This window comes from Pelobates fuscus, chromosome 3 (genome assembly GCF_036172605.1).
Source record: "Pelobates fuscus isolate aPelFus1 chromosome 3, aPelFus1.pri, whole genome shotgun sequence".
In the NCBI taxonomy this organism is placed as follows: Eukaryota; Metazoa; Chordata; class Amphibia; order Anura; family Pelobatidae; genus Pelobates; species Pelobates fuscus.
In genome coordinates, this window is record NC_086319.1 from 345,239,452 (window position 1) to 345,253,036 (window position 13,585).

A 13,585-nucleotide genomic window follows, 5' to 3' on the forward strand; every position below is an offset into this window, starting at 1 on the left:
ATAAATTCTTCCAAACGCCGGACTGGCCCGAATTTGGTTGATTGCACTTCGCTCCAAAATTAATCTCCAAGTCTACTAAGCACCAAAAAAACTTCAACTTAATAAAGTAGTTTTGGTGTATAGATCATGTCCCTGCAGTGTCACTGCTAAATTCTCTACAATTTAGGAGTTAAATCAATTTGTTAATGCAGCTCTAGCCACATCTCCCCTGGCTTGGTCTCACACAACCTCGTTATTTGCTACTTAAAAATAGTCTAATTGTTTAAACTTCGTATACTGCACATTGAGTTTAATTTAGAAGTTCTTATCTTCTGGACTATTAGGAATTGTTTGCTAGAGCCTGCAGCAGCTTCCTGTGTGTGGTTAAAGTTCATTTAACAGAACAGGACATAAGAGCTTCTAAAGTGCAGACTGTGCTGATGCCAGTTGCTGTGTGCATCCGATGTCCCGTAGGAAGCATCTGATTGAACAAAAGTCATCACGATTGATGATGACTTCACCACAGCAAGATCAGACTGCTGTGATGAGTCTGTTCCAAAGATGGAAAAAGGTAATTTTATTTTTAACCAATGACAAATAAATTAAAATTAAATAAAGGGAAAGGCAATCTAAATATGTTAAAATCACACAGGTTTCCTTTAAGAGCTTTTGTTTTATTTATGTAAAGGCAAGAAGGCAATAGAATTTAGTTATAGAATAGAATCTAGTTAAATATATAAAATAAAATCACATATGGTTTAACCTTTGACTTCCAAATGGATGCAAAATGAAACATGCCTATTACTCCACCGACTCTCTCCAGGTAAATATTGTCAGTAGTAGTAGTAATTACTAATCCTATTTTTAAATTATTACCTTGCCTTGTAAAAATGTTAATCTCATTTGTGTGACTGAGTCAACGCTTTTGCAGCATAGTCGAACGTAAACTGTTGACCAGTATGACTTGATGACATTATATTAATATTTATACCACACTGACAGCTTCCACAGCACTGTATAATTTAATGAGACATACACAAGTAATTACCTTATGGGGGTTAGCTGAGCAAGAATTTGGCTCTGGTTTGTGAGTCGGAGCACAAGCACACAAGAATATATGTGCTTTATGTATTGTGCCTGTGGAAAATGCTGAACATTGAAAATGAAAAATGCATCACTTTGTGTATTCATGTCATGATATCACCAGGCCCAACACGCAGAACTTAGGTCAAACTTTGTTTCGTTAGGAAATAAAAATGGATAAAGGCATGTTACTTGTACTTAGAGTTGGTTGTGCTTACTGCTGAGAGTAATAGTAACCTGTGGAACAAGTCAGAGCAAAGTCGTGAACATGCCAAGGTCTAGAACAGCAGACGGTTTTAAAATAAACAAGACATGGTCAAGGATTACACAACAGAGAATGATCATAGACAAACTGAAGTCAGAATACCAGGAACCACAACTAAATAAGAACACTTTCTCTGATCATGACAGGGCAAGCAGATAATGCAGGAGGAGGGGGGAGGGGGCTTATAAAGGTTTAGGAAGTCTGTGATTGGTCTGTGTCATTCCTGTGACACCAAATGGCACAAGGAAAATTTCGCTGAAATTACACAGGTAGGCATCCATCTGAAATGACAAGAGAAGTTTCAGAGTCACATGATTATGCAGGATTGGAGCGACCAATATCCAAAATACCAGGTTGCCGGAATTCATAGAAAAATGGCGCAGAAAACCTGATAGGTATCATCACAATTTGCACAATGAATACTGAGAATAGTATGTGTCTTCATTATTATTAAATATACCAGAAATTAGATATAGCTGGGTTGAAGGAATTATGTTTATATGGTGGAAAAAAGCAGATATCCCTTATATTGGGGAAGCTTTTTGCTTTTGATAATTCTACTGCTGTTATACCTGCAACATGTCCCGGGCGTCCTCCAAGACTCCTAAGTGCTCTTTTTCATTCAGATGACGTTGTCCTGACATTGATAATGAAGCGGAAATCTAAGCCCCAGTTATTCATATCCTGTGTCTTGTGTGGACACCTGGCCAATATACAATACCCACACACCGCAGGACGCTATCCAACCAAAGGCCACAGGGGCCTAGAAATAGCCCTTGTGACCTCTCTCCCTTACCCTGTTGTGGTCTTATTAGCCCAAGAGTACATTCCTTGATTCTCTCGGTACTTCTGCTATTTGACTTGGCTTTGTTTAAATGTTTACTCTTATTTTTGTATCCTTGACCCTTGGCTCTGTTTTTCACGTTTATCTAAAATCCTTGATCTTGACCTGTATTTGATTCTTATATATCTTATACTGTACTTAAGTCCTCGCCACTCTATAGTCCGGTGATGCGTTCTTACTTTGTATAGGGTTCTACTTGCAGGATGTAGAACCTTAAAATGTGTGAATGGCCTTTTGAAATGCTCTTGCATGCTGCTGTCCACTGGAATCTGATTTTAAATCTCCCAAATAAGAGAGACAGTGACAAAGGACAATTTAGATGTAGAATTGATCATTGTTAAATTTAGTTAGGATAAGTAGGGAGATAGCCATGTAAAAATTGGAAAGGAGGGAGAATAGGAAAGAGTTATGGCTAATTTGGCAGAGTAGGAATGAATATAGACATAGCTAAAGGAATGAAGGAAAGACGGATTATACATGGTGTCATGTATATTATGAATGAGCTGGTAAAAATGTAAGTTAAGACAACTTTACACATTACACAAAGTGACATACTGACAAGAGCATCAGGAACACTGCTACATCACATGACTAATCTGATACACCGCTCCTGCAGACTGTTGACACGTCACCTCCTAAAATCAGCAAAACCTGTTATTCCAGCATTCTGGAAACACACAGAACCAATACAATAGCTGACTGGATTGGGAGAGTAGAACTAAAATGTGTTATGGAAGAACTATTAAAGGAACACTATAGTCACCTAAATTACTTTAGCTAAATAAAGCAGTTTTAGTGTATAGATCATTCCCCTGCAATTTCACTGCTCAATTCACTGTCATTTAGGAGTTAAATAACTTTGTTTCTGTTTATGCAGCCCTAGCCACACCTCCCCTGGCTATGATTGACAGAGCCTGCATGAAAAAAAAAAAAACTGGTTTCACTTTCAAACAGATGTAATTTACCTTAAATAATTGTATCTCAATCTCTAAATTGAACTTTAATCACATACAGGAGGCTCGTGCAGGGTCTAGCAAGCTATTAACATAGCAGGGGATAAGAAAATCTTAATTAAACAGAAATTGCAATAAAGAAAGCCTAAACAGGGCTCTCTTTACAGGAAGTGTTTATGGAAGGCTGTGCAAGTCACATGCAGGGAGGTGTGACTAGGGTTTATAAACAAAGGGATTTAACTCCTAAATGGCAGAGGATTGAGCAGTGAGGCTGCAGGGGCATGTTCTATACACCAAAACTGCTTCATTAAGCTAAAGTTGTTCATGTGACTATAGTGTCCCTTTAACCTCTAAACCCACAAACCCACAGAGCAACAGAGATATCTGGCGACCGTATACAGCTTACCCAACATGTAAGACGAACAAGTCCCCTACCCCGCATAACCCCACCGAGGGCTAATATATAGGTCCCAAAAAGACGTTGAGCCCCTAGACGATTCAGAAAAAACAAAACAAGATATGACTAAGATAGACATTGTGATTACTAAGGATCAACAATCTTCTCAACTAAAACGCACTCCCACATGTTCAAACTGTTATTAACGCTTAATATTAGGTTCTGTATAATATTTAATCCAACATGCTAATCTATATTATGATATTTCTGTTAGCAATGGTACACGTTGGCAAACTATGATTTTACTGTAGAATTCAGAAAATTGTAAGGGTCCGTTGGAATCCTGTGGGCAAGGGACCAGAAATGTTGTATCGACAGAATACCGAAGCTGTAAATCAGGAAGTGCTTTAATGTTTAGTCATAGAACAATGTACTTGCACCGTGATGACGCATAGCTCCAGAGAAAGGAAATAATCAAGGTAGCCAGGCTGGAACAAGGCAGTAATGGGTGAACATGGAAAGATGGACTTGCCTGCACAATACAGACTTGGTTACAGATAGAGAGCCTGAGCCTTGTAATCTATTGTATTGTAGTGTGGTTTCAAACATGGCCAAGCTTTGTGAAATTCAAAAATACACAAGTTTCCACGGTAACTCCAGATTGCTGTCAATATCAGCAATTCATAACATTTTATTAACATCAATGTTTATAAAGATATGGACACCCTCTTCATCACGATAACAAGTCCAAATGAGAAATCACAGGAAAGAGTATACAATTGAATGAAAACAAAATGTGCTCGCAATTTTTTTTTTTTTTTAAATCTAGCTATTTATGTTGAGTTTTCTGGACAACGGACTTGCATTGTGATGTCACATCTTAATTACCATGCTAATTAGCAGGAAGCCTTTCCATAGAGATGGGAATGCAGAAAAAAAACCTGGAAATTATTCAAAGTATTGTCTACAAGTGTTACAAAGGCCAACTATGGGCAAAACAGTACAGGACAATAATTGATCATTATTGTTTATTTAGATTGAAATTTCCCTTTGACCCATTTGCCTAAATAAAGAACTGATCTATTGTTAAGAATGAACATTTTTATTGACATATGGATAAATATATATTCTGTTTAGCACATTGTCTGTCCAATGATATTTGTTATTTTTCAGAATATTTGAAGTTGGAGAGTTTGGAAATTTGTGTCAACATGTCAAAGCAGATAAAAGTTTTGTTTTATATTCACTCTTGCGCTTTATAATCATTGGTAGTCACCATGCATGAATAGCACCCAACCTATCACAAGGTTCATCAATATTTAACCGATCATATGGTGAGTTTGATGCTTACTTATTATGTTGTTGCAAGTGTACATTGTGGTGGATTTGGTAAAGAGTTTTATCTCTTATCCCTGAATTAAAATTATTATTGCTTTCAGGGCTGGTGCAAGGATTTTTGCCACCCAAGGCAAACAAAAATTTGCCGCCCCCCCCATATGCCCTGCCCACCATGTGACATCACAATGCCCCACTCATATGATCTGCCATATGGACCAATGCCAGTGCTGCAGACAGTGTCTTTTCTCTGAAAAGGCAGTGTTAACATTTAAAAGTCTGCAGGGACAGGCTATAGACACCAGAACCACTACATTAAGCTGTAGTGGTTCTGGTGACTATAGTGTCCCTTTAATGTGAGGTAGATTAGAGATTAGTGCCACTAATAATATATTGGATTGCCTACTTACCATCAGATGAGGACAGTCTGCAGTCTGGCTCCACTGGTCTGGTGTTAAAACAGGCGCTCTGGGGGCAGTGCTCACAAATTTCAACGAACAGGAACCAGCTCCATTTTTCGGGCCCCTTACAGGGCCTGACTGTGAGTATGCCTACAAGGCCCACCAATGAGTCCACTCACAGGGTGTGGAGTGTATGTGTGTAGGGGATGTGTTATTGTAGAGGATGTAATGTGTGTGTGTGTTCTTATGGAATGTAGTGTATAGGGATACCAGTTTGTGTAAGGGATGTAGTGTGTGTGTGTGTGTGTAGGGGATGCAGTGTGTGTTTGTGTGTAAGGAATGCATTGTGTGTTTCTGGGTGTGTGTGTTTAAGGGGTGCATTGTGTGAATCTGTGTTTGTATGTGTACGGGATGCAAGGTGTGTGTGGTATGCATTGTATATGTGTAAGGAATGCATTGTGTGTTTCTGTGTGTGTAAGGGAAGCATGGTGTGTTTCTGTGTGAGTGTAGGATGCATTGTATGTTTTTGTATGTCTGTGTGTGAGACCCTTAATGATCTCTTCCCCCCCCGTTCCTTAATGGTCTCATCTCCTCTTCTCCCCCTGTCCCTTTAAGGTCTGCTCTCCTGTCCATTAGAACTCTCCCCTCCCCCTCCTGTCCCTTAGTGCTCTCTCATCCCCTCCTATCCCTTAGTGCTCTCCCATCCCTTAGTGCTCTCCTCCTGCCCCCTTGTCCTTTAGTGATCTCTCCTGTCCCTTAGTGATCTCCCCTTCTCCCTGTCCCTTAGTACTCTCCCCTCTCCTCCTGTTCCTTAGTGCTCTCCCCTGCCCCCTATACTTAGTGTTCTCTCCTGCCCTTTAGTGCACTCCCCTGCCCCCCTATACTTTAATCCTCTTCCCTGACCTTTCTTAATGTTCTCCCTTTGACTCTTAGTGCTCTCCCCACCCCATCCCCCCCCAACCACCCAATCCTTCCCCTAGTGGTCTCTCCTCTTTCCTCTGGCCCCCTCTCCCCCCAGTGTCACTGAGTGCCGTTTCCTCTCCCTTCCCTTCTTTTACACTCCCCGTCCCTTAGTGGTCTCATCTCTTCTCCTCCTGTCCCTTAGAGGTCTCTCCTCCTGTCCCTTAGAACTTAGAGGTCCTTCCCTAGTGTGCCTCCTACCTCTTTGTAGCGTGGCTGAGCGGCACAGACCACGGTACAGGAGCTACTGTTTCCTGTACCCGACCGGAAGTGCTCTCTCAGTGACTGCCTAAGTTGCCTATTGGATAATTATTTTAATATCTATTAAAAAAAAAAAACACAGAGAGTTTTTTAACTGTGTATGTGGCATATTAATATGAAGTATTACTTTACTGAAAATATCCCATCCCATGTTCAAAAATCAGTTGCAAAGAGGTTTTAGCCAACTTTTACAAAGTCGGGAGTTAATTGAGTTTACCTCAGAGAGATTCACGCGAAAAGTATAATGTTTTCATGAGGCTTTGATTTAAAAAAAAAAAATTCACTAGAGGTACTATATTTCCAAAAATGCACAGAATCTCCAAACTACCTGAATGTTTTTAGTACATGAATAGTTATTGTGTAAACAAAGAAAAAAAGTAAATGTCCTATTTTTACCCAGCGCCCTGTCTTTCTGACATCATTTTGCTTCTGAAGTCTATTCCCTAAACAGTCAATTGAAACTCTGACAGACAGGTGATTGGTCAGCATGTCTGTTCATATTTGCTAACATATGCAACTATACAGGAGGGAACAGCTGGGGGCAGGGACACAGTCTGGTGGGTCTGTGAGGCAATTTATGTCACTGGTCACACTTGTGGGTAAACACGCCAGGATGACAAGTGACCCTGCAGAACAGCTAACTATGCACCGCAGAGTGCTGTTAAAATGCTCTCACATTGGTTTAACTACCCAAATAAAAAGTTTTCCGCAGTGAGAGTGTGCAGCACACCTGGAAAACATCCCAGAATACACTAGTAGGGACTAAAATTAGGACTGTACAGACAAATCCAGGACAGTTAGCTAGTATGGAAGGTAAATAAAGACAATGCACACTACGACTCCAAAGGACCATCCACTGTCCACTGATGCTCTTACACTGGGAACCGCAAAACCCCAACAGTATGTCCAGTAAAGTAGAGGCAGGCTACACAATATGACAAAATGAAGAATAATTGATTACCAAAAATGCAACCTTATATATAAGGTTTGAAGAGTCAAAACGTCGCATTTGTGGTGTGCTTTCCTGCAATAAATTATTCTTCCTTTGGCATATCTTGTAGCCAAACTATTATTAGTTAGCAAGTATGGTCTGCTGACAGGCAGTCCTTATTACAGATTTCTATTACCAATTCTGCTGAATGTTCCTTCTAGTGTCATAGAATAAATTTATGTTTTAAGCTCAGATGGAGCTTGTTTCCCATTCCAGGTATTTTATTGTGTTTTGAACTTCCACTGAAGCACTGATCTAGAGATTGGTTCTGTAATATTTATTTTATGTCATGTCCTATCTTCATAATAAAATTTCATTTCCATCTTCTTTTACTCTCAGGCTGATACAGACAGGGCTGCCATTTTTTTTTTTTTTTTCCCCAGATAATGTTTTATTGAGTTTTTTAAATATTAGAGAATGCAGCAAGCAAAAACTCAAAGTGTTCAGCCAATTGAGATCAGAGTAAGGTACAGGCCGGGTTTTAACGTACACAATAGTCAAAGAGAAAGCCAAGGTCGAGAGTTGGAGAAAACAGGACAAGTCAAGGTCAGTAACAAAAAATCCAATACAATGGAAATTAACTTTTTTTTTTGTATATAAGAACCATAACAGAGCAACTTGATCCATGAAGCCCTGACTTTATATAGCCAGGGCACTTAAACTATTGGCTGGCGTAACTTTGGAGCGCCTGAAGACCTAAATTCGGGCAAATGTGGAATTCTGGTATATTTTTAATTTATTCGCAGCGACTGAATTGGCGCTCAGAGTCGCACCGATGTCAAAATGTCGAATTCGGGTCCTTTTTCAATTAATTTGCCCCGACTGAATCAGCGCTCAGAGTTGCGCCGTTCTGACATCGGCGCGACTGTTCACAAATAGAAGCGCACGAGTAGCGTGCAGAGTCTCTCCTGCCATTGGATCAGGGAGAAGGGGCTCCGGACATGCTCCCCATCATCGATAATGTTGTACTTATCCACCGTATGATAGGATAAAAAATATAAGCATGTAACAAGTAAAAGCATAGAAAAGACAAGTGAAAGGTATGTGATAAAATAATACAATAATATAACCAGGGAGGGGGTTGCGAAAGTTTCCTTGAATGTTGTACACTACACCTAATACTCCCAGATCAAACACAGTTGCATTGTAGGGCTTCCTTTTCCAGCTCCTGTAGCGAACAATACAAAATTCTTATTTATGTAATTAGTATTCCCTTTTCATCATTTAAGGGGTAGCTAGGAAGGTATTTTACACCCTTTAAGTTGCATAGTAGAAATATCTGTTAAAAATGAATCTAAATGTGTTTGCAACAAATCACCAGCCCCAGTGATATTTTACCCCAAAAAATGCATGTGATGTGACAATCACTTCCTGGGTTCCCATTTAAATTAACTGGAGAAGAACAGATCACGTATTGCGGTTCCTTTCAGGAATGAATTGGAAGCTGCTTTGACATGTGCAGTGAGTTCAGCAATGAGGATGGCAATCCAATAGAATAGAACTTAATAGAGAAATGTGTTGCTGTACTGCAGAATTGGTTCCTACTTGTTTTCATGGCAAAATGTTGTAAATGAGTGTTTGGTAAAAAAAAAAAAAAATAGGAATGCTGTGGAAACAGTAAAACATCTATATTCTTACCTTTACACATCTACTGACATGCAATCAAAACATCTCTTTTTTAAACATTCTGTACTTTTTGCGTACCTACCAATACATACTTCCCAAGTGTCTTGGAGACTAAACCAGGGTTCTGGTGTTCCCAAAAAGTGCAGAACAAGCACATAACATGACGCGAAGGCTTTCAGCAAATGTGTGAGCAATTGCGTAACATTCTGTGCATGAAAAGCCCTGAGTGGGACTGTCAATCACAGCGGCCAGTTAGCCTGTTGCGCATGCACACTAGACTGATAGGTCCTATATTTACATTGGACCCACCCTTTTTATAGAGAAGCCCACCCGTTGCCATGCAACATGTTGTCCATAATGTGTACCTCCCAGTGTTTGGGGGAGGGGGGAATGTATATAAATATGTTTATTTATAAAAAAAATGTTACAATGACGTTTACGTTGAGATTTATCTCATCTTCAAGTATGTCCTGTACCCAGAATGTCTATTAAACCACTTTTGTGTTAGTGTCTGTCTGTATAGATAATGCAGCATTTTAAAGGTTTTGTAAGTTAATGCACCTATGTACCTAGGAGGTTCCATTTCAATTATGTATAATATATATATATACAGAGAGAGAGAGAGAGAGAGACTTATTTCAACCGCAGTATTAAAGGCAGTATTAATATCGTAACTGTACTGCAAGACGTTTGTTAAATTAAGATTTTGGAATTTTTTATTACGGATTAGCACTAGCTATTTTGTGGTTATACTTTGATATTTAGCGTTCAGATTAGTTTAGCAGTTACGAATGTAAAATGCTGGAAACTCATAGACAACAACAAGTAAATAAAATGATCTGCTTTTTAACATTTGTAATAAAAAAGGGCAGTATAGTGTATACGTCTGTAGGGCTTAACATTTTCACTTGCCATATGCCTTATTATGAGTGAAAATTTTGCCATGTTGAGTAGAAATTCATCCCTGATGCCATGGATCCTCCAGGCGTTCAATGGCAAGCAACATTTAAGGCCCGGCTGGTAGAATTGGTATAGAGATATATTTATAGATAAGGGTAAAAATGTCTGGTTTAATCATCTATATAATGCCCTTGCAAAAACCCAAATATAAAAATATAACACTGGACAATCCGAACATTATCAAAAAGACGAACAAAATATTTGGACTCTAAAATGACTGTAGATATAGTATTCAGAGAAAACAAATGTGTGAGTTATAGGCGCTTATTACTTTAATAATTCAGTGGTAGCAGCTTGTGCTCCAAATATCACCCACTATTTTGGGAAAGCAAGATAGAGACACACAGAGAGGATAGAGAGTGAGAAAAACCCTCTACCACTCCGTGAGATTGTAGTGCAGCGCTATATAATAAAGTAGACTCACCCTATTTGGGTTAGTTGGGTAGTTCAGCTAGGTCACATATATGTATAAGAAAAAAACAAAATAGAGACTGCATAGTGCAGAGTTGTTTTAACCAGTGGATAAAATTAACTGTAAAGTAACAAACTCACATGCTAATGTTTTCTTGTTACTTTACAGTTAATTTTATCCACTGGTTAAAACAACTCTGCACTATGCAGTCTCTATTTTGTTTTTTTCTTATACATATATGTGACCTAGCTGAACTACCCAACTAACCCAAATAGGGTGAGTCTACTTTATTATATAGCGCTGCACTACAATCTCACGGAGTGGTAGAGGGTTTTTCTCACTCTCTATCCTCTCTGTGTGCCTCTATCTTGCTTCCCCAGATATAGTATTCATTTATTAAATATTACGTTAGGGTATTGTGTAGTGTGTTAGTGTAATAGCCTCACCGGGACATACATGTGACATTTGTGAGAATTACCAGTACCAGGCTGCTGCTATCTCAGGTGTTTTCATTAAAATGGCAGCAGTTACCGCTTGGGAGTGTAACCCCAGACTGCACTTCGAGCCAAGCATTACAGGGAATAAGTGCACGGATTACTTTATGATTTGCTTGTCTGGTTAATAACGGATTTAACTAAAAATACTATTTTTATTGCGGAGTCAAACTTTGATACTCCCAACAGTGGGATGTAATTTGATTAATTTGGCATGTGACTTCTTACCGTCCCTTTTTAAATACGGGATTTAAAAGAAAAACAAAAAAAGATCCATTTAGATAAGCGGATAGAAAATGATTGTGAGACAAAGTTCTAAAAGTAGAGCAATGTAAACATATTATATAAAACAAATATATTGTGGGATGTGTTTGAAACTTCCAAGGTGTCCTCATGACTCCAACATTTGGAGTGTTTACTCTATTGATTTTTGTTTAAAATCTGAATTTGGCATTTCTGGTAAATAGGTAAACATTTTAAGTATATGTCCTTATTTGTGTGCTTTCCCTCATGATTAGAATTAACTCAAGTGCCATTTATTTTATTAGACTGAGTACCCATTCCCTGACACAGTGCTACAGAAGCTGCTGTATTAGAATAAGCCTTGGCTCCCTGGATGTTTCTGAACCACATTCCCCACAATACTCCTGTGTGAGCATCACAGTGAATGAGTACAGACCCATGTGGGGTGCCCAAGGTAGCCATCCCTATCTGGGTTTATCCCACTGCCCTCTCTACCAACTCCAGCTCCCAGCCTGGATTTGGAATAAACCATTCTCATTCATGGAAAGGGGGGGAAGCTCCTAAACATATGAACGCAGTCTGTCAGATCCAGGATACACACTGACATATCCCTTCACACAGACCGTGCTCCGTGTCTCCCGGTGACACCCGCTGCGCTGTGGATGAATGGGACAGGCTGAGAGGTAGTGTGTCGGTGCTGAGTGCAGCCCGCACCCCTCTGTCAGGGAGTGGTCTGTCCCGCCCGCCTGCCGCGGCCATGTCCGTGGTTGCTTGGAGAGAGAGAGGAGGCCTGTGGCCGCGGTGGGAGGAGGCGGGGGTGGGCCGCACACACACGTAGCCGGGCTCCGCTGCCATTGTACAGTCGAAGCCCTGGGAAGAAGTAGGAGCTGAGGCAGGACACCGAGCTCCGCCAGCCCAGCGAGCTCTCACCGCGCCCCAGCCAGCCAGGCCGGGGAGCACAAACTTTTTATATACACCCCCCGCTCCAATCCCCAGCGGGGCCCCTCCCGGTCACTCCCCGCTTCCTTCCCGGCCGCCCCAGTGCGGGGAGATGTGTATCCGGCCGGTGTGAGGGAGGAGGAGGGGGACACTCACCCCGAGGTGGAGGGGTGACACGGACACTGACCCTCCAGGGGGCCTGGGGGGATCTGTACCAGGAGACAAGATGTCTGCCAGAACCGCTGCCAACAAGGTGAGCAAACAGCGCTGGGGGGGAGAGAGAGGGGGGAGAGAGAACGGTGCCATGGCACCAACACAAGCCGCAGCGCTGTACAATGCTATGCTGGATACCGGGCAGTGACCGCTCCATTCACTGTATATCGATCAAAGCTCCTCTGTGACCTCTCCTTGGCTGGCTGAGCATCTTGGGAATCGTAGTCCTCAGCGGCTGGGGTGTCAGATGGAAAGAAAGCCACACTCGCTGTCTGTGTAGGGCTGACAGATCCCCAGCCATGTTTTCCTGGAAACCTATCGGTTCTTTTTATGCTGATGGGCCACACTTGGAAAGTTCTGCCCTGTAGTTGGTATCATTCATGGGGTGCAAGAAGGACACTTCCCCCTTTTTGGAATCTTCTGAAAATGTTCAATCAGGGCAACACTTTTCATAGCATGCCCATCGGCATGGTTTAAACATATTTTAAAAACAAATTCATTTTATATATGTATATATATGTGTGTGTGTCTATATGTTTGTATATTCTGTTAAGAGAGTAGGACTGTGATTAGCACTCTTACCAGATGGTTATATTATATTATTGTACGGTGCTCACATGGACTGTAGCGTAGTACAACGTGTGTAATGTTGTGCCTGCTTGACGCAGAAACGAAATCTTCCTAAGGTCAATGGAACTTGCATTGTGTATGTAGACTTAGTCTGGGATATTTACTTTCCATGCTGGGAATTTCTCATCTCAATGTAGCGTATAATGGAGTTTGGAAATATTTGCCTATTGAGATGAGAATTTTATACTACCTAAGGATGTGCCAGCTGCTAGCCACCATGGTAGTGGCAAAAAAAAAAAAGCATGTGCTGATTACTAGTCTGTTGGTGGCTCAAATGACAGTCTCCATGAATAGTATATTCACTGTATACTCCTGGCAGACAAACACCATGCTATTGAATTTGTGGTTTGTCAAGTATTGATCTGCACTGCAGCTTGAACAGCAGAATTGCAGGTAGTCAGATGTACAATATTCTAAATGAATTCCCTATCCATGGAAGACATTATTACGGTCGTTGTACAGTCCTCTCGGAGTGTCAGATTACTCATTTTTAAAGGATATGATGGTGAAAAGACATGTCAGTAAGTGTTATTTCTGTATCTAGTGTTATAACACGATTTGCCCAGAGGCAACCCCCATAGTATGTTCACAGAGGCACT

The 13,585-nt window shown here is 40.6% G+C and overlaps 1 protein-coding gene across 10 annotated transcripts in view; it reads left to right on the forward strand.

Moving 5' to 3' along the window:
• Nucleotides 1-13,585, forward strand: part of TJP1 (tight junction protein 1) — a 512,314-nt gene that overhangs the window by 374,090 nt on the left and 124,639 nt on the right. Inside the window, exon 1 of one of the 10 annotated variants that reach the window (XM_063449138.1) lies at nucleotides 11,995-12,396. The exons of the other annotated variants lie outside the window; for them this stretch is intronic. Within the exon in view, the coding sequence (XP_063305208.1) occupies nucleotides 12,370-12,396 (27 nt within the window). The 5' untranslated portion in view covers nucleotides 11,995-12,369. Of the gene's footprint in view, nucleotides 1-11,994; nucleotides 12,397-13,585 lie in introns of those variants that run through there. 10 annotated transcript variants of the gene reach the window in all.